Consider the following 25704-nt stretch of genomic DNA (forward strand, 5'->3'; position numbering starts at 1 on the left):
ATGATTTCCCCTTTTCTAGCCCCCCCCCCCGAAAGTCCCGTAAGCCCCCTTCTCTTCCCCTGTCCTCCCTCCCACCCCTTCCCAGTTCCCCGTTCTGGTTTTGCCAAATACTGTTTCACTGAGTCTTTCCAGAACCAGGGACCACTCCTGCTTTCTTCTTGTATCTCATTTGATGTGTGGATTATGTTTTGGGTATTCCAGTTTTCTAGGTTAATAACCACTTATTAGTGAGTGCATACCATGATTCACCTTTTGAGTCTGGGTTACCTCACTTAGTATGATGCTCTCTAGCTCCATTCATTTGCCTAAGAATTTCATGAATTCATTGTTTCTAATGGCTGAATAGTACTCCATTGTGTAGATATACCACATTTTTTGCATCCACTCTTCTGTTGAGGGATACCTGGGTTCTTTCCAGCATCTGGCAATTATAAATAGGGCTGCTATGAACATAGTAGAGCATGTATCCTTATTACATGGTGGGGAATCCTCTGGGTATATGCCCAGGAGTGGTATAGCAGGATCTTCTGGAAGTGAGGTGCCCAGTTTTCGGAGGAACCGCCAGACTGATTTCCAGAGTGGTTGTACCAATTTGCAACCCCACCAGCAGTGGAGGAGTGTTCCTCTTTCTCCGCACCCTCTCCAACACCTGCTGTCTCCTGAATTTTTAATCTTAGCCATTCTGACTGGTGTAAGATGAAATCTTAGGGTTGTTTTGATTTGCATTTCCCTAATGACTAATGAAGTTGAGCATTTTTTAAGATGCTTCTCCGCCATCCGAAGTTCTTCAGGTGAGAATTCTTTGTTTAACTCTGTACCCCATTTTTTAATAGGGTTGTTCGGTTTTCTGGAGTCTAACTTCTTGAGTTCTTTATATATATTGGATATTAGCCCTCTATCTGATGTAGGATTGGTGAAGATCTTTTCCCAATTTGTTGGTTGCCGATCTGTCCTCTTGATGGTGTCCTTTGCCTTACAGAAACTCTGTAACCTTATGAGGTCCCATTTGTCAATTCTTGCTCTTAGAGCATACGCTATTGGTGTTCTGTTCAGAAACTTTCTCCCTGTACCGATGTCCTCAAGGGTCTTCCCCAGTTTCTTTTCTATTAGCTTCAGAGTGTCTGGCTTTATGTGGAGGTCCTTGATCCATTTGGATTTGAGCTTAGTACAAGGAGACAAGGATGGATCAATTCGCATTCTTCTGCATGCTGACCTCCAGTTGAACCAGCACCATTTGTTGAAAAGGCTATCTTTTTTCCATTGGATGTTTTCAGCCTCTTTGTCGAGGATCAAGTGGCCATAGGTGTGTGGGTTCATTTCTGGATCTTCAATCCTGTTCCATTGATCCTCCTGCCTGTCACTGTACCAATACCATGCAGTTTTTAACACTATTGCTCTGTAGTATTGCTTGAGGTCAGGGATACTGATTCCCCCAGATTTTCTTTTGTTGCTGAGAATAGTTTTAGCTATCCTGAGTTTTTTGTAGTTCCAGATGAATTTGATAATTGCTCTTTCTAACTCTGTGAAGAATTGAGTTGGGATTTTGATGGGTATTGCATTGAATCTGTATAGTGCTTTAGGCAAAATGGCCATTTTAACTATATTGATTCTACCGATCCATGAGCATGGGAGGTTTTCCCATTTTTTGAGGTCTTCTTCCATTTCCTTCTTCAGAGTCTTGAAGTTCTTGTCATACAGATCTTTCGCATGTTTGGTAAGAGTCACCCCAAGATACTTTATACTGTTTGTGGCTATTGTGAAGGGGGTCATTTCCCTAATTTCTTTCTCAGCCTGCTTATCCTTTCAGTATAGGAAGGCCACTGATTTGCTTGAGTTGATTTTATAACCTGCCACTTTGCTGAAGTTGTTTATCAGCTGTAGGAGCTCTCTAGTGGAGTTTTTTGGGTCACTTAGGTAGACTATCATGTCATCTGCAAATAATGATAGTTTGACTTCCTCCTTTCCAATTTGTATCCCTTTGACCTCCTTATGTTGTCGAATTGCCCGAGCTAGTACCTCAAGTACAATATTGAAAAGATAAGGAGAAAGGGGGCAGCCTTGTCTGGTCCCTGATTTCAGTGGGATTGCTTCAAGTTTCTCTCCATTTAGTTTGATGCTGGCTACTGGTTTGCTGTATATTGCTTTTACTATGTTTAGGTATGGGCCTTGAATTCCGGTTCTCTCCAAGACTTTAAGCATGAAGGGATGCTGAATTTTGTCAAATGCTTTTTCAGCATCCAATGAAATGACCATGTGGTTTTGTTCTTTGAGTTTGTTTATGTAGTGGATTGTATTGATGGATTTCCATATATTGAACCAACCCTGCATTCCCGGGATAAAGCCTACTTGATCATGGTGGATGATCGTTTTGATGTGTTCTTGGATTCGGTTGGCAAGAATTTTATTGAGTATTTTTGCATCGATGTTCATAAGGGAAATTGGTCTGAAGTTCTCTTTCTTTGTTGGATCTTTGTGTGGCTTTGGTATCAGCGTAATTGTGGCTTCGTAGAAGGAATTGGGTAGTGTTCCTTCTGTTTCTATTTTGTGGAATAGTTTGAAGAGTATTGGTGTTAACTCTTCTTTGAAGGTCTGGTAGAATTCTGCACTGAAACCATCTGGTCCTGTGCTTTTTTTGGTTGGAAGACTTTCTATGACTCCTATTTCTTTAGGCTTTATGGGACTGTTCAGATGGTCTAGTTGGTCCTGATTTAATTTTGGTATTTGGTATCTGTCAAGGAAATTGTCCATTTCCTCCAGATTCTCCAGTTGTGTTGAGTACAGGCTCTTGTAGTAGGATCTGATGATTTTTTGGATTTCCTCAGTTTCCGTTGTTATGTCTCCCTTTTCATTTCTAAGTTTGTTAATTTGGATACTTTCTCTGTGCCCTTTGGTCAGTCTGGCTAAGGGTTTATCTATCTTGTTGATTTTCTCAAAGAACCAGCTCCTGGTTTTGTTGATTTTTTGTATGGTTCTCTTTGTTTCTACTTGATTGATTTCGGCCCTGAGTTTGATGATTTCCTGCCTTCTACTCCTCCTGGGTGAAATAGCTTCTTTTTGTTCTAGGGCTTTCAGGTGTGTCATTAAGTTGGTAATGTATGCTCTCTCCATTTTCTTTTTGGAGGCACTCAGGGCTATGAGTTTTCCTCTTAGCACTGCTTTCATTGTGTCCCATAGATTTGGGTATGTTGTGTTTTCATTTTCATTGTGTTCTAAAAAGTCTTTAATTTCTTTCTTTATTTCTTCCTTGACCAAGGTATCATTGAGTAGAGTATTGTTCAATTTCCACGTGTATGTGGGTTTTCTATTGTTTCTGTTGCTATTGAAGACCACTTTTACTCCATAGTGATCAGATAGGAGGCATGGGATTAGTTCGATCTTCTTATATTTGTTGAGGTCTGTCTTGTGACCAATTATATGGTCGATTTTGGAGAAGGTACCATGAGGTGCTGAAAAAAAGGTATATTCTTTTGTTTTAGGATAGAATGTTCTATATATATCAGTTAAATCTAATTGGTCCAAAGCTTCAATTAGTTTCATTGTGTCCTTGTTTAGTTTCTGTTTTCCTGATCGGTCCATTGAGGAAAGTGCAGTGTTGAAGTCACCCACAATTATTGTGTTAGGTGCAATGTGTGCTTTGAGTTTTAATAAAGTTTCTTTTATGAAAGAGGGTGCCCTTGCATTTGGAGCATAGATGTTCAGGATTGAGAGTTCTTCTTGTTGTATTTTTCCTTTGACCAGCAAGAAGTGTCCCTCAGAGTCTCTTTTGATGACTTTGGGTTGAAAGTCAATTTTGTCTGATATTAAAATGGCTACTCCAGCTTGTTTCCTGAGACCATTTGCTTGTAAAATTGTCTTCCAGCCTTTTACTCTAAGGTAGTGTTTGTCTTTGACCCTGAGGTGTGTTTCCTGTAAGCAGCAAAATGTAGGGTCCTGTTTACATATCCAGTCAGTTAGTCTGTGTCTTTTTATTGGGGCATTGAGTCCATTGATGTTAAGAGATATTAAGGAATAGTGATTGTTACTTCCTATCATTTTTGACGTTATTTTTTAAATTTGATTGCTTAACTTCTTTTGGGTTTGATGAAAGGTTACTATCTTGCTTTTTTCAGGGTGAAGTTTCCCTCCTTGTATTGGTGTTGTCCTCCTATTATCCTTTTTAGGGCTGGGTTTGTGGATAGATATTGGGTAAACTTGGTTTTGTCGTGAAATATCTTAGTTTCTCCATCTATGGTGATTGAGAGTTTTGCTGGATATAGTAGTTTTGGTTGGCATTTGTGTTCTCTTAGAGTCTGCATGAGATCTGCCCAGGACCTTCTAGCCTTCATAGTCTCAGGTGAAAAGTCTGCTGTGATTCTGATAGGTCTTCCTTTATATGTTACTTGGCCTTTTTCTCTTACTGCCTTTAATATTCTTTCTTTGTTTAGAACATTTGGTGTTTTGATTATTATGTGACGGGAAGTATTTCTGTTCTGGTCCAGTCTGTTTGGAGTTCTGTAGGCTTCTTGTATATTCATGGGCATCTCTCTCTTTAGGTTAGGGAAGTTTTCTTCCATAATTTTATTGAAGATATTTGCTGGCCCTTTAAGTTGTAAATCTTCACTCTCATCTATGCCTATAATCCTTAGGTTTGGTCTTCTCATTGTGTCCTGGATTTCCTGGATATTTTGGGTTACAAGCTTTTTGCATTTTGCATTTTCTTTAACTGTTGAGTCCATGGTTTCTATGGAATCTTCAGCATCTGAGATTCTTTCTTCTATTTCTTGTATTCTGTTGTTGATATTTGCATCTCTGTCCCCTGATTTCTTCCCAAGGCTTTCTATCTCCAAAGTTGTCTCCTTTTGAGTTTTCTTAGTTGTTTCTACTTCTGATTTTAGATGCTGGATGGTTTTGCTTAGTTCCTTCACTTGCTTGTTTGTGCTTTCCTGTAATTCTTTAAGAGATTTTTGTGTTTTTTCTTTCATGACCTCAGCCTGTTGACCAAAGTTCTCCTGTATTTCTTTAAGAGATTTTTGTGTTTCGTCTTTCATGACCTCAGCCTGTTGACCAAAGTTCTCCTGTATTTCTTTAAGTGTTTTTTGCATTTCCTCCTTGTTGGCTTTTGTATTCTCCTGGATTTCTTTCAATGATTTTTGTGTTTCCCTTGCAAGGGCTTCTAACTTTTGATCCATTTTCTCCTGAATTTCTTTAAGTATGTCCTTCATGTGTTCCTGTACCAGCATCATGACCAGTGATTTTTAAATCCAAATCTTGTTTTACTGGTGTGATGGGGTATCCAGGACATGCTGGTAGAGGAGAATTGGGTTTAGATGTTGCCATATTGCCTTGATTTCTGTTAGTGACGTTCCTGCGTTTGCCTTTTGCCATCTAGCTCTCACTGGTGTTACTTGGTCTTGTCAGTGCTGGACTCAGCAGTGCAAGCTGCCCCTTCCCCGTTGGCCTCTGGTGCACAGCTTACACCCTGCACTGCCTGTAGACAGGGTGCTGCTGTCCAGGCTGTTCAGATCCCGAAGCAGGCACCTGAAGGCTCCCGCTGGGGCCCGCAGGATTTATTGGAGCACACCGACTTCTCCCAGCTGGCCGCCCGGAAGCCCCCACTAGCCTCTTGAGGGACCTGGAGATGTGGTGGGGCCGCCCAGGCTGATCTGAAGCGGAGAGAGTTGACCTGAGGGCTTCTGCCTGAGGCCTTGCCCCAGATTGTGTCTGTGGACCAGATGGAACCCGTGTGCACCCCCAGGGAGCTCCGAAGGTGTATGCTGCTGTGACCTCCCCTGTGTTCCGCTCACTCCGCTGGGCAGCCGATTTCCCCAACCGGGCTGGCGCACAATAGGTTAGCCTTGTCGCCCAGGCCCTGAGTCCAGGCAAAGGCCTGGGAGGCCAAGGTCCGAGCAAAGTTCCCCTAGGGCTATGACTGTTAATTGGGTCCGCCAGGTGACCCGGATGGCGGGCGTGCGCGTCTGCGCTCCCGGAAAGCACCGGGAGAGTCTGTTGTGCTAATAACCTCCTGGGCGGGTTGACACACAGATGGCCCACCAAGCCGCCCAGTTCTTGGGGTCAGTCCTGTGCCTTTTGGGGCCTAGACCCCCGTTTTGTTAGCCTCAGGCTACGCTTGTTAGCAGTCTCTGCCCTCCAGAGCACTCTGGGTCCTGTAGGCAAAATGGCGGCGCGTGCGCCGGCCAGGGCAAAAAAAAACTCCTGGCTGGGTTGGCGCCCTGATGGCCACTCGAACAGCCCAGGGCCTGGGTGCAGGCCAATGCCCGTCAGGCTCAGACCCCTGCGGTGTTGGGCCTAGGATTATGTTTGTGTACCTCAGTCTGTCCGATCACTGGAGCCCGGAATCAAGATGGAGGTGAGTCTCTCCTGACTGGCGGGAAGCCGAGTTCTGAAGTGGCTTCCGTGCAGGGAAACGCTCCGCAGAACCGCAGCTGCTTGCTGCCCGGCTGGTCAGCGAAGGTCAGTGGTCGTGGGCGCAGGGCCTAACTGGACCCTGTGTCGCCTTGGTTCCACCGCTGATGGCCCTTCAGCTGGACCAGCTACTGCTGCCACCACCGCCGCCGCCGCCTGTCGAGATAGTACATTTATCATCAACAAAAGGAAGATATTCCTAAACTACCTTCTACAAAGTATGCGTCCCTTAAAAGCATTCTGTGCTTACACAAATGGAGAAAAACTTGTAACAATCTTCATGAAGATGCCCAGTTCGTAATAGAACTATTGAGGTTTTAAAAGTCTTGTATTTGGGAGAAAAGAAAGTCAGTATTTAAAAATAAAAAGACTGAGTATTTCTAAAACTTTTACGTAGTATACTTTGGAAGATGACACTTTTGACATTTGTAATTTATTCAAAATCCATAAACATGAAAAAAGAATGGAACTCAATTTTCTAAGCATCACCCTTGAAACTCCTATGGTTAATATACTTACCTCTCCTATCTACATTCAAATGATTAATAAGAAACCACTTCAAGTTATTCTTTTTCTCCTTAAGTAACACAGCTAAATTTCAGAATTTGCTGGTGAAATTAGGTTTTCTTATTATCTTTAAAATCCTCTTCCTTAGACGAAATGAGTTCATGGAATTTGTGTAACTAAGGGGACAAGATACTTTCTTCATGTGTGCTTCTACTGATTCGTAGTCTAACACACGCAGGAGCTGGTGTGGACATCCACTTCCCATTTAGAGCTCACTAGCTTACTGGTTTCATAAGAAGCCTTCTTGGAGGGAGAAATGACCTTGAATGAGAAGAACTTGGATGTCGCTTCACAATTAGAGAAAGGCTTCTGGTGTTATCACATAAAAACTCTGATCTCTCCAAAGATGAAAGGCATTCAAATGTAGCTGCTTAGAATATCAGAGTTGGAAAGATTGAGATCATTTCTTTCCATCCCTTTTACAAACAAACAAACTGAAGCTCGGCTGGGTGGAAGCCATGCATCTTGCCTCCAGTGCACTTTGCTTTTCAGTGACTTACAGATGCTGACTTATTTCAAGTTTTTTGAATGCTGATTTCTTTTCCTTTCCTTTCTTTTTCTTTTCTTTTCTTTTCTTTTCTTTTCTTTTCTTTTCTTTTCTCTTCTTCTTCTTCTTCTTCTTCTTCTTCTTCTTCTTCTTCTTCTTCTTCTTCTTCTTCTTCTTCTTCTTCTTCTTCTTTTCTTCCTTCCTTCCTTCCTTCCTTCCTTCTTCCTTCCTTCCTTCCTTCTTCCTTCCTTCCTTCCTTCCTTCCTTCCTTCCTTCCTTCCTTCCTTCCTTCCTTCCTTCTTTCTTTCTTTCTTTCTTTCTTTCTTTCTTTCTTTCTTTCTTTCTTTCTTTCTTTCTTTCTTTCTTTCTTTCTTTCTGGAAATTTATATACAGTACATAGTTATTGTAGAAAGAAACAAAACTTGTAATTTTTAATGACTAATTATTAAAAGTCACTATTATACCTATTAAACTCTTTATAATTTTTTATTAAATTAGCATCTAGTCCGTTAAATTTAGATCCATTTTGTAAGTATTCAAAGAAAATAAATGTATTGCATTGACAGTATTAGACTGTGCAGGAAAGCCTATCTTTAGTGAGTTTACAACATTAGATATTTTCCCATTGCTATATTATATTTTTAAATTTGATTTATGGTATGAAATTTACAAGCTATTTTCTGAGTTTCCTCCTTCCATAATCTTCATAGATTTTATAATGGAAGTCTTATTATTGGCATGATATTCAAAAACTTGATAAAATACAAAGTACATAATTAAGAGATATTATATTATGGATTTATATATGAGACACTAGAACCTGGAAAAGGGAATAAAAATGGTTAAACCTTAGCTCAATTGGCTTAGTCATTCTAATGAATAAGCAAGTAGAGAATATTCAGACTCATGCTTAACCATGGTGTGTGCCAAAGGTGTGATGAGATCCAAGCAGCACTAATTAACTGAATTAAAAGGGTGAGACTCCTGGTATGTAGAACCATAGATTGAGCTCTGAAGAAGCTTCTGCCAGTAAACATGTATATCCCTGCTTCCACTTCCATTACTGGGTACATATGAGAATAATAACAAGGCTTTGCTTTAGCTGTAGAAATCATATGACAAGTCATTTTCACAACTCTTGGCCTTTGGCAATTTGTCTGAGACAAACAAAATAGACATAAGACATCTTTCTAATGTGCATAAAGCTGCCTAGAAAGTTGGCTGTTTCAGTAAAGTTTAGTCAAGAAATAGACACCTGACAGACCATAACTGAGATGTTTCCTTGAATGTGTTTAGGAGGTTCCTGAAGAAAATAATATTGAAGCAAGAAATGAAGGGGAAATGAAAGATGCGTTCAGTGTGTGTAGTATGAAAAACTGATTTTGGTAACTGAAGAGCCATTCTTTCTAGTGCAGAAGAATTGTTTGCTTTTCTATTGGTATTTAAAAAATTCATTCTTCAAAGCTGAGTATGATGACACACGCCTGCCTGGCAAATGGGAGGCTATGACAGGAGAATATTGAGTCCAGTCAGGCCTAGACTACACTGTTAGACATGGTCTCATAAACACCAAAAGCACACAAACCAAATAGTAGTAGTAGGTGGTGGCAGTGGTGTTGATGGTGTTATATTCTAGGTATTTATTTAGGAGCTTAGCCATTTAAATTTATTAAGACTTGTAGGTGTTACTTGTGTTTCATTTGGGCTCTGGAGATACCATTTCATAAGGTAATGTTTGCTTCCCAAAGATTAAAATCAATGTGAGAATATTATAGCCTACTTCTGGTATCAACCCAGTATTTGAAAGTCGTGTGTGTGTGTGTGTGTGTGTGTGTGTGTGTATACACACACACACACACACACACACACACACACATATAATTAGATCAAGATCAAATTTAGACAATTCATGTCCCTCCTTTCCTAATTGTGTTTTTTTATAGTTACTTACATGGCTTGTCTTAACTGCTATGTCTCTATGAAACAACTAAGCCCCTCTTACAGTTCATGCATGGTGCTCTGTAGCTTTGTGTCCTCTTTGGTGCCTGTTCCCTTCTCTTGTTCTGTAACTGTCTTCTAGCCCATGAATCATTCCCAGCTAGAAGATAATGGGAAAACTACAGTAACTTGCTCTCTACAGCTCCATTTTTATGCTGATCAGAGGGTTATGTAGACTTCATGTATTTATTTGCAGCACACATGTCTTACTGTTCTCTATTGAGAATTTCATAAAGAAGGCACACCTGAAAGATGGAATGACTCTAGTTCCTTGATATATATTTTCTTAAGTGCTAGTAGCAATGTCAATATTGATGAAACTGCTGGGCTTAACACATGCTTCTTTGTATTCTCTTACCTGTGTCTGGCTTCTCTATCAGCCCTTCTTCAGCACTGAGGGCCCCACTCTGAGTAAGAAGAGTTGTGACTGAGGAAATGCAATTCTAAATCACAACAGAAAATCTCAGAACCTGTTACTGACCTTTAGAATGGTTCCTTCTTAGTTATTCATAGTTATAATTTATGTGTATGAAATTATAAGTTCTTTCCATAAGATTCAAAACATAAGCTGAGTTTGAGTATTAAATCTTTGTTTCATAAATGTTTACCTTTGGAGAAATCCTTTGAACTGATCTAAAAATTTATTTATTCAGATAATGTGCAAAACATGAATTGTATCAGTCAAAGAATCACCATACAAATTAAAGAATACATGAAAGTGTAAAAGTAATTTTTATTTACCACATGTAATGCCATCTCAGAGGCTTACTGATGAATAAACTCACCAGTTCTAGTTCTGTTTGAACTCTGGCTGTTCAACTCAGCTATTCTGGCTCGATGTCCTTTCCAAGCTGACTGATTCTGTCTGGATTCTCTAGGCTTCTCAGTGAACAACCTGTTTCTGTAAAACTGTCCCAGTAAAACTGCCTCCTCTCTTTCTGCCTGGCTCTCTTAAAGTCACCTCTCTACTGTTCTTATGAGAGTTGGACATATCCTTATCTCTGACTCATTCTCTCAAAGCTTTCTCTGATTTGTCACCTTGTTTGACCCTCAATTAGATGACACTCTCAAACATGGCTGGTTTTGTCTACAAAATAACCTTATTTTTATTGTTTGGGATTAAAGGTATATACTAAACGCTTATCTATATTCCAGCCTGACCATACTGTAACTCCAGAGTATATATGTTCTCCAGCCAAATCACATAGACCTAAAAGGTTTTGGGATATGATCCCTTGCCAGAGCAGCCTTGTTGCTACGTTAAAATTCCTCTACAACTACATAGAGTGTGTTGTATAGTAGTCAACAACCATGAGCTGTCTTTAGCTGTCACTGTGTCTGTAATTTGGAAAGCATCTCCATAGGGGACATGCTCACTTATCAATCTTAGACCCTGAAAACAGAAGCAAAGCCATGTCTTACTTGTGTCAGTATTTATTGCCCTGTATGTATTTATAATAACTCATTTGACTATAGTTTACACTAACATCAGGTCATCTTAATTTATACATTATGAAATGAGGCTGTTTTATATCCAGTGGACATAAATGAACAATGAACTTCCTTTCTTTTAATATAAATGTGAAATCAACATGGTTATCTTTATTTTATTATATATAGAAGGTTTCTAGTTTGGGAAATTATAGCAATGATAAGAATTTTGCATATATTTTAAATGGAATTTTCAGTTTTTAAAAAAATATTCTTTGCAAACAGATACTGTTTGTATATAGCTTCTTGGTTAGGGGTGCAAGCCTGTGCCCACTTCCACTTCTCATTGCTGGGGCCACATCTGGTACAAGCCCTATGAGTGCTAACAAAGTCTCTGAGTTCAGGTGTGCATCAGGCCTGTTGTGTCTGGAAAACACTATTTCCTTGGATTCATCCCTCCCCCAGCTCTTACAGTCTTTCTGCTTTCTTTTCCATACAGATGCCTGGGCCCTGAGGGGAGGGTTTGATTAATACGTCTCATTTAGTACTGAGTAATCCAAAGCCTCTCCCTCTCTGCATTTTATCCAGTCTCGTGTTAGTTCCCATCAACTACAAGAAGCTTCTCGGGTGATGGCTGAGTGAGGCACAAATCTATGGTTAGAGCAGAATGTCATTAGGAGTCGTGAAAGTTATCTTTCTATAATTTATATGAATTGCAAGTATTGTGATGGGTTAACAATTCTCATTGAAAAGCTAAAAATCTTAGCTTCACACAATTTCTCATGATTAAACAAATTATTTAAAAATGTTTATTGAAATTTATCAAGTTGAATATTATGGCCAATAGAAATTGTTTTAGGTTAAAGGCTATTCATTGTGCTCACTATGAATAGTAACTGTATTGTGTTAAGATTATAGATGGAAGTGAGGTACAATTTCGTGCAAGTACTGATATATGAGTAAATTAGCAGTCACTTTATTGGAAGCTGTATTTTAGCAGTACAAAGTGGTTGTGGTAAGCAAAGATGCAGAAAATAAATCTAAGGCGAGGAGCTTACTACACTAAACTTTTAAGGGTGATTAGGACGAAAGAAGAGATTTGGGAGAAATAAGAAAGCTCTCCAGCAAAGTGAAAAGGCTAGAGAAAATGGTACTCTCTGGAGGAAAATAATGGCTATTGTGCTGTTATTGAAGTAAGCATTTAAGAACATGACCATTACTGAGTTCTGAGATTATGTGCAAACCAGTCCTGGTGGTTCCTAAAGGTTCTGAGCAGTTTTTGAAGGCAAGGAAGACTTTTAAAAGTGGTAATCATGGCAAGATTTTTTAGTAAAATTTTGTTTCCATATTTATATTTTAGAAAAATTCCCATGGCAGCAAAATTGGAGGAAAATTGGCAGAGATCCAGGTTTGAGAAGGAAACCCAATTAGAAGGCAGCTATAATAAATGGCCTTGTGAATTAAGGATTATGAGAATGGAAAGGCATATTGTAGAATTCCATGTTTTATTTAAAAGAAGATTCTTAGGATTTACTGGCTTATATCTGCATAAAAGAAGCATTAGCTCTAATGTCAAACACCGGACTTGAAGGTGCTCTTCTCTACCCTGAAGAGGGACCTAAAAGAGCAGAAACCTCTGAGGGTGCTCAATAGCATAGATGTTTGTCTTTGTTCTTTTTATTGAAATAGATTCTTTTCTTATGTAATATATCCTAATTACGGTTTCTACTCCCTTTCTTCCTCCCAATTGCTTACCTCCACCCTCTGCTCTGAATCCAGTCCCTTCCTGCCTCTCATTTAAAAAAAAAAGCCAGGCTTCTAAAGATTACAACCAAGCCTAACAAAATAAAATATTTGATAAAGCAAAAAGCAGCACGTTGAGGCAATCCAACAGAAGGAAAAGACCCCAAGAGTGGGCACAAGAATCAGGGACCCACTCATCACACACTTGGGAGTCCCATAAAGAATACAAAGCTGAAAGCTATAATATATACACAGAAGACCTGGTGCAGACCTGTGTCTGCTCTGTGGTGCTGTTTCAGTCTCTTGAGCTCATGTGAGCTTTGCTCAGACGATTCAGAGAGCCTTGTTCTCCTGGTGTCCTTCATCCTCTCTGGCTCTCACATTCTTTCCATCTCCTCTTTAACAGTGTTCCCTGGACTCTATGGGAAGGGATTTGATTTAGTGCTGTGTGTTCTAAGAACTCTATGTGTAATGTCTGACTATGGGTGTCTGCATCTCTTCCCATAGGAGGAAGACTCCCTGATAATAACTAAATAAGGTATAGATCTATGAGTACAGCAAATTATCATTAGGAGTCATTTTATTGATCCATTTTTAGGGTCTTTTCTTAAGTCTCTGGTCTGTGTAGTCTCTGGTTCTTGGTTGCCCAAGCAGTGTTGAGTATGGGTTCTGTCTCATAGAGTGGGCTGTAAGTCAAATTGGTTGGCTACTTCCCATGAGTTCTGTGCCATATTGCCTTAGCTTAAAATGCAGGCAGGACTAAGTGTAGGAAAAAGGTTTTGTGGCTGGGTTCGTGTTTACATTTTTCTTTTCATAGCCTGTAGAGTTCCTTCCCACACCAAAGACAGAGCATAGAGGTCAAGGCTCTATGTAGGCACCAGCTCCACATATCCATGTTCAGTGAGTTATGTGGGTGTTTAGAAATAACTGTTGACTATTAGAAATTCAGATGTTAAAATTCTTAAATTAGAACTTGAAAATAAAGTTTCTTAACTCTAGATAGCATAAAATGAGTACATGAGTGTTATGTAGTACATAATAAAGGCCTGTAGTTTAAGTTAAATTAACAAGAAAAGCAGTTACCACAAAAACTAGCATATTGAACAAGCCAGGAATATGGAGATTAGAAAATGGGTTTGAGTGTTAACAGTGAACATAAAGAGATGAAATGAAATGCTGTAGAAAACAAAGCCCTGAACCAGTTGATGCCCACAGGATTTGATGTCTCCCCAACAGTCAGGCTTGGCTCCAGTGGGATGGAGCTAGAGAATAGCAAGAACTGGAAATGTTAACTTATCCTTTGAATTTTTAAAGATGTAATCATGTGAAGTATTTGTGGCTGTACATTTTTATGCTTCTATACTTTTGTAATGTCTTGTGAGGTTTTACATATTACAAAATAAAAAGAAATGTAAAAGTATCTTATAATGTAAGATGCCATCAACTGAAAGTAAAAAATTCAGATAAGCTTAATCAGAACAGACAAAGAAGAAAAGGGCAACCTGGAGTGGTCAGCAGTGTCGTTCTACAGATAGGTCAAAGGAGACAAGGGCTGACAGGAGCCTTTTAGCCTGGTATTTACATTTGGTCACAAGTGACCTTATTAAAAGCCATTTCACTGAAATGCTAAGGTCAGGGGCTTGACCAGACTTTTTGGGAAGTGGAAAGTAAGTACATGAAGAGCAGAACAGTCATTAACTAAGTATAAAGAGTGTGAAGGGGGAGCCACCAGACAGAGCTGCCCAGTGTGTCAGCTCCAGATCCATTGGCGTTAGGGAAGAAATCCATAGGCGCTTCTTCAGATATGAAGGATAATCACTAGTCATCCAGGGATATGAGGTGGCCTGGGAGGTGGATTGTCAGCCAGCTCCCTCACGTTGCAGATCCTAGTCTTCCTAACACTAGCACATACCTAAAGTTTCCAATGAGAAGGAATTTGCTTAACAGACTTGGCAGGGAATTGACCTAGTCTTAGTTGGAGATGTGCTCCTATAGTGGGTAAATCTACTGCAGAACAAAACCAAGTTAAGGTACTCTTTAAAGAGACAGACATTTAGTTTGGATATACAACCATTGGTAGGAATAATATTTCACAGAAAAATATAACTTTTAACAGGATTCAGAGGCTATGTATTATTTGTGTATTTTAAAATATATTTGTTTTAAGAGAACAATCATCATATAAACAAGCTAATAAATGTCTCCTTTGTCTTCTTCTTCTAAAGCCGAACAACAACTTATCCCTACACAGAAACACAGATGTATAGCCAAAACACTGGAGGAAATTACTTTGATACTCAAGGAAGTTCTGCACAGGTTACAACCGTGGTGTCCTCCCACAGCATGGTGGGTACTGGTGGGATTCAGATGGGCGTCACAGGAGGACAACTCATCAGCAGCTCGGGAGGAACCTATCTGATCGGCAATTCAATGGAGAATTCTGGTCATTCAGTGACACACACAACTCGGGCCTCCCCAGCGACAGTAAGTGTTTAACTTTTAATTTACATTCGCTTTTGTGGCTTCTATTGGACAGTTTTTCTCTAGGGAGAGAAACAAATCACATAAATTTGAGTTGGGCAAATTGTGTGAAACAGTTTTCCTATCCTGACATGTTAGAAGTTGTAACAGCATTATGGAAAGAACATTACTGACCTGTGTGCCACAGTTCAGTAAGTAGGAAGTTTTTTTATCAGTAATAGAAAGCTGGATTTAGATAAATAAAGTTTTCTAATGCAAATGCTGACATTGTTGTGCTTGGGGCTCATGCCCAGAGTTTTAACACACAGAGATTGAGGCAAAATGATTGCTGGGAAGTCAAGGCCAGCCAGAGTTATATACCACTTTTACTATATTTTATTTAATATATTAAAAAACCTGGTTTTCTTGTACAAGAGTAAGCCACATGTGCTTGATTTACCTATTGCTAAGTACCTATTAGTACTTAACTTAAAATGATTGCGTGAATACATGCCTGTCAGTCATCCTAACTCATGGGAGGCAGGGGTATGAGAATCAGGAGTTTGAAGCCGGTCTGGGCTATGTTGTGTGACCCTCTGGTCACAAAGCCTCTGGGAAGCACTGATAACAGGTGATTCACACAGGAGGCACTTGTGTTGGTGCTGATCACATGATAGCATGAGGCCACATCTTTACATAGCACTTTTCAAGTATTTAAATTTAACAATGCATTTTGACACAGAAGGATGACATGTCAGTATGAGAATATTAATTTATTGAAATGCTGTCACAAATATAGGAAGTTATGTGCCATTTGGTACCATCAAGCTGTAACTTCAACTATGCATAAAAAAGAACGATCATCTTAGACAGCAACGGAACTGACTTTTCTTCTAGAACTGTCTGAACTAGTCACACTGGTGAGGCCAGGGATGTAGCTCAGTGGCGTCATGACAGTGGTCCTGAGCCCTGCCCCAGCCCTGCCCGAGCTCTGAGGACACGTGGAAGGGAGTGCTGGGGTCTGAATGAAGTTGGCACTTTCCTCTTGGTGTCCCCATGAAGCCTGTTCTTGAAATGAAAGAAGGGAGTGGTGGGTTGGGGTGGTGATGGTAGCAGTGAGAGGCTTGTTTGTTTCACTCTGCGGGGTTCTTCATGATGTGCTCTGTGCATTGTAATAAGGATGCCTCCATCATTATTTCTCTTTTTCTAATCAAATTTTAATCCACTATTTTTAATTCAGTGTTTCCTAACATTAGAACAGCTGTTATGAGTGTAAAGGGATTTTTTTTTTCAGCCAATATCAAATTAAATGGAGAGGTACTTGAAGCAATCCCACTATTTTTAACATATTTTCAAAGTGCTTTTAAGATGTATTGTCCCTGGCTTCTAATAATCTTACAATTCTAAATTTTCCATCATAAAAATGTTTATGTTGATTGCAAACTAAAGTTGCCACTACTCAGACATATCCTCTCTAGCTGTGCCACTGTATCCACAAAGCAAAGTGCTGTACTAAAGAATTAGGAAATATAGGCAAAACACTACATGTACATTCATCACAGAAGGAAAACTGCCCAACACTTAATAGCATGCCTGTTGTCCCATGCTTTCCTGCTCGGCTAGTGCACACATTTCCATTTGCCTTCATGCCAGGTTTAGCTCCATAAATATCCCCAGTAACAACTTGATTAATGACTAACAACACACACACACACACACACACACACACACACATCTTTATATATAAGAACATGTGGTATCTGATGAACATTATGGAAAACAAGGGACAACCACAGTCAAGTGTGTCATTAATAGAGAGCAGAGCAGCAAGCATAGGACATCATTAATTCACTCTGTTCCATTGATATGAGATCATTTGAATCGTTTATGCTGGGAAGACCACCTAAACACCGTGACTCATTTCCTTGGTCCTCAGCATGACTTCATTGATGATGCTTTTACACAATTTACTTGTGTCTGTATGAAAATATTCTCATTTAAAATTATTAGGAATAGCACAACTTTCTAAGAAAAGTTTAATGTGCAAATAGCTTCCTATGTCACACTAATGAAGAAGGATAATAATGGAACTTAAAGTCTATCTCCTGGGACTCTCTGCTGCCCAGCTGAAAACTTGTTACAGGAATCATTTTTGTTCTACTACAGTCATCTCTGGATTATCAGCAGAACTTTTATTTCAAGTATAATTACCTTTGCTTTATAACTTTAGATGGAAAAAAGCTTTATTAGGGTGATATAATAATTCATATTTGGCTTGTGATGGTAATGACTTTTATATTATATTATGGTACAAACTGTCAATATTCCTATTTGTTGAAAATAAAGTAAGTAAAATCTTTTTACTTACTGTACCATGTAGTCAATTAGAGCCCATTATATATTGTATCTTATAAATTATATATGTATATGTCTATATGTGCATATATGTTATTATATATACACATATAAAAGACATTTTCTGCTGATACTAAGACTTTTAACAAATATTAACAGTTTTGTTGGAGTCCAGCTAAGTTGCAGTGTGAATAAGTGTTTTAGTTTATATTTAATTTAAATTAGGGATCTATTGTTGCTGTTTCATAGACCTTAACCTTTGGAGTTGGTTATTGTCCTAAGTCTGGACTTACTGCACTCCTGCCCTCTGACTGTATCACCATTTCTTCTTCATTTTATTTGAATGTCTTGTTTTTATTTTTAGTTAGCATCCTCATTTATAGAATTTTGAACTGTTATAGTGAAACAATATTCATTTTTAGAACAAAATCTTGTCAATACAGTGATGTTTTTGTACCCCCACAAAGCATATTGTATCTTATGCTTTTTCCAAACAGTAAATAGCAGTATGTTTTAAGAAACTGAATCACTCCTCTGTTAAGTAATCTTTGTGTTTTATAATCAGTATTGCTTTTATTCTTCTTAACTAGATACTATTCTGTTAAGCATTTTAAGACTGTGCTAGACAATTTTAGGATTTATGTGTAATAATATTTATGTACATTTAAAAGGTTTTAGCAAAATTAGATCCTGTCAGAAAGCACAAGGAAAATATATTGAATGTAATATTATATATCTTTTCTAGTTAATGTAAAATATAATATACCATAACTATTTGGAAGAAACTTTAGTGGTTATCTACTACTGTGTAATAAAATTTAGATTAAGTCATAATTTGGAGGAATCTAAGGGTTCATTTTAAAACTGTAGGTGTGTTTTTTCCCCTGGACTTTCAGTGTCTATAAATCCAGGGTAAGGTATGCGCTTTCAAAACAATAAGTATTTTTAACTCCCCAGAAAATTTGCCTCCTTATTCCCTTGTGAATATTTAAAATTTTCACTTAATTTTTATATGAATTACTCAAATTCCTCATTGAAAAGGTCAAATAACACGCATGCTATGACCACCTCTCACCTCTAACCTCTTTTGTCTTCTCAGAAGCGTTCAATGGTACCAAGTTTTTAAGTTTCATTTTGAAATATTTCAATAACTTAACAAGCAAAATAATTGATTTCACACAGATTTTTCACACAAATGATAACAAAAATAATTTCTTTTTTGCCTCTAACAACAACCTTTTTATATCAATATATAGATGGGTTTGTTTTATTTATGAAAATAGTCACATTAAACATAGCCAATTGGTCTATTTATCTTGCCTATGGGAAGATATTTAATGGTAGTCTTTGGGCCATAGCTGTATAAGCATATAAAACAATGTAGTCATATAACAAGGAAATTGCTTTGTTTAGGCTAAGCTGAAGGAAGATAATTTTAAAGTTGAGAATATAAATAACCGTATATGTTAGACTTTTTACTGTCCCACCTAGTATAAGTTAGTATTTAAGAAACAGTACCTATGTGAGCAAAAGCACACATGACTAACTGAGCCTTCAAGTGAAACTCTCAGACAATTCCAGTAGTCTTCTGCTTTCAGCACAAACTCATAAATTGTCTGTAGCTTCTGGAAGCTCGTTTTAAAGTACTTAACAAAGTGGGGCTTGGACTGGCCTGCAGTCTTCATTTCTATACTCATATTCCATTCAGCCGTCAGTTACAGTGGCTCCAGCCTCAAGAAGATGAGAATTAGAGGCAGTAATTTCACATTTAAGGTTTAGGACTTTCCTGCCCTACAGATATACTAGAAGTTTATGACAAACAGAATGGTGTGTCTCCAGTCTTCTGTGCAGACAGAATTTTCCTGAATTGAGACAAGAGTTTATAGTAATGACTAGTATTTAGAGAGGACATATTTTATATTGGTGCAGCATTGCAAAAGCATAAATATATCGTATTGTTCCAGAAATAGCTTCATTTTACTTATGCAAACTCTGAATTAGGAATATTAATTAAAGCCTTTAAATAGGCAAAATACGTTGTATCTCTCATACCAACTTGTATCGTTTTGGGCTTGATCTTCCATAGATTTACAAATCCAACTTCAAATATACTAGTTGAAATTAGTATAAATTTTGAAGGGAAAATCACTAACTTAATGTTTCATTCATAAAAATTTTGGCCGGGTGGTGGTGGCACATGCCTTTAATCCCAGCACTTGGGAGGCAGAGGCAGGCAGATTTCTGAGTTTGAGGCCAGCCTGGTCTACAAAGTAAGTTCTAGGACAGCCCGAACTACACAGAGAAACCCTGTCTTGAAAAAACCAAAAAACCAAAAAACCAAAAAAAAAAAAAATGGTATATAGATAAAGAATGATATATAAAAACACACTGTTTTCTATAACATCTAAGTCGTCATTAATTCCATAAAGTTTACTACTTCTCCCCGATTTACTGGGGAAATGCAGCACATGCATATGGACTTTTTGCAGTTCTGTTGTGAGTAGGATTTGCTCATGTGCCCATGTTTGTAAGTTCAGTTTCTACAACATGGAGTGTGACTGCATTTGCTGTGTGCTTAGCTACAGTGTTTGCTGTCTATAGACGTAGCTTCTTTATTGTGCTGTATTTTGCTTATGTAGATAAGGTTCAACTCTTTCTGTAGTAAATTTCATAGGATAGAAGGTTTGTAATATAGTCACAGATGTTATTAATAATTTTACACATTCATTTCATTTTGGGGGTATAAGTTTAGTGAGTTTTCCATTTGACTTAAAAGAAAGAGAAAGATAAGATCATGTTATACCATATTTTTAGATAGTACTTTTTGTGTAGCCAAGGTCAGTCAGACTACTGATCTGCTGTCAGATCCCTGGATGCTAGGTTTATAGACATGTGCTACCACACATAACAAGGTTTGATTTTTTTAAAAAATGTGCTCATTAAAGTACAGGAAAGAGTAATTAAGTAAAAGCCTGCAACAAAATATAAAAATGAAAGAGAAACTTAAAAATCAGAATTTGAGATGATGTAGCTATACCTATTATATTATCTGTATCATATAATTACAAAGAATCAAATGAAACCCTTTTAAGAGATTTATTGAAGTAGCTTTAAACTCTGGCATCAATAGTTTAAAATGTAGGCAGTGTTAGGAAATACAGTGGGAACAAAGTTTTAATGTATAGTTTAACAGTGATAATTTTATTACTTTTTATAAATATATTTAAAAATACTCTTTATAAATATATAAAAATAATCTTAAAAATAAAATTGAAATTAGACCTTGATCCCAAGTTTTAGGTAGTCCTCCTTGATTAAAGTGTTGGAAGTTTTGAGAATGAAAACAAGATCTAAATTTAATTAAAAACTCAAAACTATTCAAATCCCAACCTTTGAGTTGACAGTGACTGTTCTGTATTTGTTTTCATGTATTAATTTGAATTATCTCTTTTTCAATATTTGTAACATTTCACAGAAATATTGTGTGTGCACATGTGTGTGTACATGTGAGTATGTGGATGCTTTCTGGGCATTGAACTGAGGGTCATGCACATGCTAAACTGTGCTCTATCACTGAACAGTCCTACCAGCTTCTCGATTATTTATTTCCTTTTGCTGCTGTCTTCGTCAGTCATCTTACTGACCTGGAGCTGTGATCCTATAGACTATGTCAATGGAATGAGCCCCATTTCTGAAGGCTGTTCTCTTAAGACAAGAGTGGGCATCTAGGCTTAATACTCAAGACTGCATGTTTCAACGAATTTTGGTTTTATTACCCCTCCTCACATTGTATCATTTTTAAGGTACAATGTTAAACTTTTAAAATTTTCATTTGATTAATATTTGAGTCACCAAAATCATGGTTGTCTTCTAGTAGTTTTGATAATGTTAAGTGCAAATTTGCTTAAAAAGGGAAAGCACAAACCAAATAATACTTAGATGTCAATGTCTCTTCAAATAGAGCACTGTCCTGCTTATGCTGCTTTTGTAGTAGCAATAGTTTGACTCTGGCAAAGAGAAAGAAAACCTTTTCAGTGCAGTGTTCCTGGTATAGACTCTACAGAGCATCACTGGATCCCATACCCAGAGCTGTGACTTGGTGCCTATGGGCAAAAGGCCCAGGATTTGCAGTTCTAACAAATTATAGTAATTACTGATATTGCAGTGATTATACAGACTACATACAATAGTGAAGTTCTTGTTAGTGCTCAGAATAAACTGGAAAAGGCTAGAACCATTTGCAAACATAAGCTTGATCTTAAACCCATCCCTTATTGCTAATTCAGCACAGTCCTAAAGGATAATTCTAGCCCCTGGTTTCTCTAGTGGATACATCATCATAGACTGGTTTTATTAACCTCATAGCTGGGGAAGCAGTAAGTTCACAGAGTAATCACAGGGCACCCAACCAAGACAATGCTTTGATTTCACCATCATCTAAATTTAAACACCAACTGTAATCAGAACACACCTGATTAATATACATTTCTGATCCACACATTTTCTTCTTTTTCTCCTAAATACTTTCAGAAGAACTTCAGGTAATAAAATAATATCACAACCCTGCTTAAACCTGTGTTTATAAATTTTACAAATTCTCTAAATTCATAAAACTGTCAATGAATTAAAATTGAAATGATTTCATACATTATAATGTTTATAGGCCCTAAAACCTATATGTTCTAATTGCTTAGCTGTAACTGTCAGCATGTTATCCTTCGTTAGTTTCTGAACAAAGATGTAAAGTAAAATTGTCTGTTTCTGGACACGTTCAGGTTTTTTTTTTTAATTTTATATTTATTTTTATTTTCGTTGTGCTGGTGACAGAACTCAGGGTCCTGTGCATGGTAGGCAAGCACTCTACCATTAGGCAATAGCTTGCATAAATATACATGAAATGTAAACATTTCATTCATATGAAGCAAGTGTTCCATTACTTCTTTTTTTATATTATTTACATCATTTTTAAATATTTTATGTTTTAAGTTTTATTGGATATTTTATTTATTTGCATTTCAAATATTGCCCCCTTCCTGATTTCCCTTCCCAAAAAACCAACTCCCCCATGTTTTTTTTTTTGAAGAGTTAAATCAATAGCTTGTTTTGAATCTCTCAGTCAGCTTCTTCTGAATATTTTATCATCTGATCAGCACTTTGCCTGAAGGTAGAGTTTTAAGGGCAGTATTAGAGACAGGCCCTTAGCTCCTGGGTAGGAGGAAAGTAGTTCTTTGTTCGTTGCTCAGATATCTTAGGAGGAAAAGGCTCTAAGTGGATCTTTATAAAATACTCTGCTAATTGCCCTAAACTGCTGATAGTTTAACAACCTCATCTAAGGCTTTTGAAATTTTTCGTATCCCATGAGATATGCCTTTACATTGATACCCAGAACTTTTGTTTATAAGTGCACATCAGTATACATCATATATGACTGTCTTTGTGTCAGTGTGCATATATATGACTGAAACTAAAACTCCTCCAAGTGGTGCCTATACTGTATGTAGTGAACTATGCACATTTCCTGCTCTGATTAATTTCTCCAAACACTTAGCCACACTGCTGGGCAGACATTCCATGGTTATGGCTCCTCCAGTATTCTGGCTCTCTACTGTAAGCTAAGCTCCACTTTTAGAACATTACTTAATGCTCTCCTCTATGTCTCTAAAAGGAGTCTGACCCTGCCATACATTTCCTAATCAATAGATCTGGAAGAGTGGTACAAAACTTGATGATTCCTTCAGTCTTACATCTTTCATGCCAGAAAAAAACACTGTCATGTGGATGATTATGTGCATGTGCGTGTCACTCTTTGTGGTGTATGTCTGTGTGGGGAGTACAATATGCTCATGAGTGCAGGTTCCCACAGAAGCCAAAGAAGTCACATCATCCTGGAGCTATACTTGCGATGGAGCTGCCTAATGTGGCTTCTGAGAATGCAGACCCTCTTAAGGAGCAGGATACACTTTTAGATTCTAAGTCTTTGTCATTGTCAACACAGATAAGTATGGCAAATAATTACCATGCTGCACACTGAATGCTACCTGCGTTAAAATTTCTTACATGAAATGAGTTAGCCATTAATTTTAAATTTAGCCCCGCTTAAGTTTTCCATCTTAAAGCAGAATAAAGTCAAATTCTTTTCTAGCATATAACCTTAATGACCTCTAGCCTAGTTATCAATAGAGTCCTACTTCCTTCTCTGAAACCTAATGATTGATGACTCTCTTATTCCTGTCTCTTTTAAGTATTTTTTAAAATTTATTTAATTTTATTTTATGTGCATTGGTATTTTTGTCTGGAGAGAATGTCAGATCCTGAAACTAGAGTTGTGAGCCCCCATGTGGTTGCTGGGCATTGAACCCAGGCCCTCTGCAAGAGCAGCCAGTGCTCTTAACTGCTAAGTGGTCTTTCTGGCCCACCCTTCTCCTTCAAGCATTCTTACCTTCCAGCTCCCATTAGAATAGTACATAAAGCTCTGCCTACAGCATTTGAGACCTCAAAATGCAGCTTAAGAAAGGAATGCTTTGTTTCTACTCACAGTTCATCATGCCAGGAAAGTTACTGTGGCAGGAGCTTGGGGTAGCTAATCACATGGCACCCAGTCAGGTGGCAAAGGAGATGAGCACTCATGCTGAACCTGCTCTCATTTTTTTTTTAAAGATTTATTTATTTATTATATGTAGGTACACTGTAGCTGTCCTCACACACACCAGAAGAGGGCATCAGATCTCATTAAGGATGGTTGTGAGTGAACATGTGGTTGCTGGGATTTGAACTCAGGACCTTCAGAAGAGCAGTCGGTGCTCTTAATTACTGAGCCATATCTCCAGCCCCCTGCTCTTATTTTTATTCAGTCCATTATACCAACCCATGGTGGTGTCCTCTTGGTTACAGCCTTTTCTAACCTCCATTATCTGATCTAGATTACCCCTCAAGGGCATGCCCAGGCGCTCACCTAATCTACATATATTACTCCCTATCCGCATTCCCACAGGCTTATCTTCTAGTAGGTTCTACTTCCTGTCAAATTGACAATCAACATAAACCGTCACAGAATATAAAGAAAATGATGCTGAATTTAGAGTGATAAATTTTGGATTCCAGTCTGACTCAATGACCTTGAAATCTCCATAGTCCTTCAGTCCTAGAATTCCTCATTTTTCCTATATGCAAGCGATGTAGTCCATGGAAATATGTCTATTTAACATGAAAGCATGCCTATCCTACTACTGTATGAGATGGTTATGAAAATCAGATGAGAAAAAAAAGGCCGGAAATCCGCTTAAGACTCAAAGTAGTCATAAATAAGATGATATTATTTATCAGTTGTTTATGTACATGTTATTACATTTACATAGGTGTACATGGATACGTATGTCAACACATGTCAGGGGATCCTCTTCTTTGTCTTGTGTGAATTATATGAAACACAGTCTCTTCATTTTTCTTGTCAAGTAGATGCTCATTAATGATTTGTTGTTTGTGGTGGAGGAGGAGGAAGATGTAACATAGTAACTGTCACCTTGCTTGGAGACTGCCCCCCTTCTTCAGTGTTCTGGGAAGGCAAATGTTTGGGTGATGAAAATGTTTTCAGCCTGAGACTTGACCATGCTGTCTCTCCTTCTCATTAGTTAATAAATACCGTGTCCACTCCAAATTCTTCCTTGAGGTGTTGCTGAATCTTTGTAGAAGTGATGCTGAATTTGTTATCATTCCTTCTGGATGGAAAATACCTTATCCCACCTGCTTCTTCTGGTTTTTAAATCCCAGTTTCATAAGAAAACACAAAATATTCTTTTACTGTTCTAGGCTTCTACAACATTTGCATATTTGATATATTTTTAAATGTGTTTCTATCTTAGAAAATTCATGTACCTTTTTTTTCTTGAATTAAAAGAACCAAATATAGGTGTATTTATTGCCACATGGTCATCTTTACTACATTTGTAACTATACAAGTAAACTATTTCTTGCTATTGACAAATACTTAAAAGAAGAGGAAAAAGAGAACAAAGGGAAATGTATAATTCACAGTTTGAGCCATGATTGGCTGGTTCCAGGAGCTTATTAAGGCTGAAGAAATTCCCTAGTGGTGGCCCTGAAACAGAGAATAGGCAATCAGAAACCACTCAGCACTTTTAAGAACACATACTAAGTTTTCTTCTTTGTTTACATTTACCTTTTCAAAATAGTTCCAACAGCTAGCAACCAAGAATTCAACACATAAACCTCAGGGGACAGTTCATATCCAAATTTTTACATTC

The 25704-nt window shown here is 37.9% G+C and overlaps 1 protein-coding gene across 6 annotated transcripts in view; it reads left to right on the forward strand.

The window, feature by feature from the left end:
* Positions 1–25704, forward strand: part of Rfx3 (regulatory factor X3) — a 261188-nt gene that overhangs the window by 151824 nt on the left and 83660 nt on the right. For all 6 annotated transcript variants that reach the window (XM_052187737.1, XM_052187747.1, XM_052187754.1 and 3 more), the window contains one exon: positions 14854–15112. In XM_052187737.1, coding sequence (XP_052043697.1) covers positions 14854–15112 — 259 coding nt within the window. The remainder of the gene's footprint in view (positions 1–14853; positions 15113–25704) is intronic.

This window comes from Apodemus sylvaticus, chromosome 1 (assembly GCF_947179515.1).
Source record: "Apodemus sylvaticus chromosome 1, mApoSyl1.1, whole genome shotgun sequence".
Lineage (NCBI taxonomy): Eukaryota > Metazoa > Chordata > Mammalia > Rodentia > Muridae > Apodemus > Apodemus sylvaticus.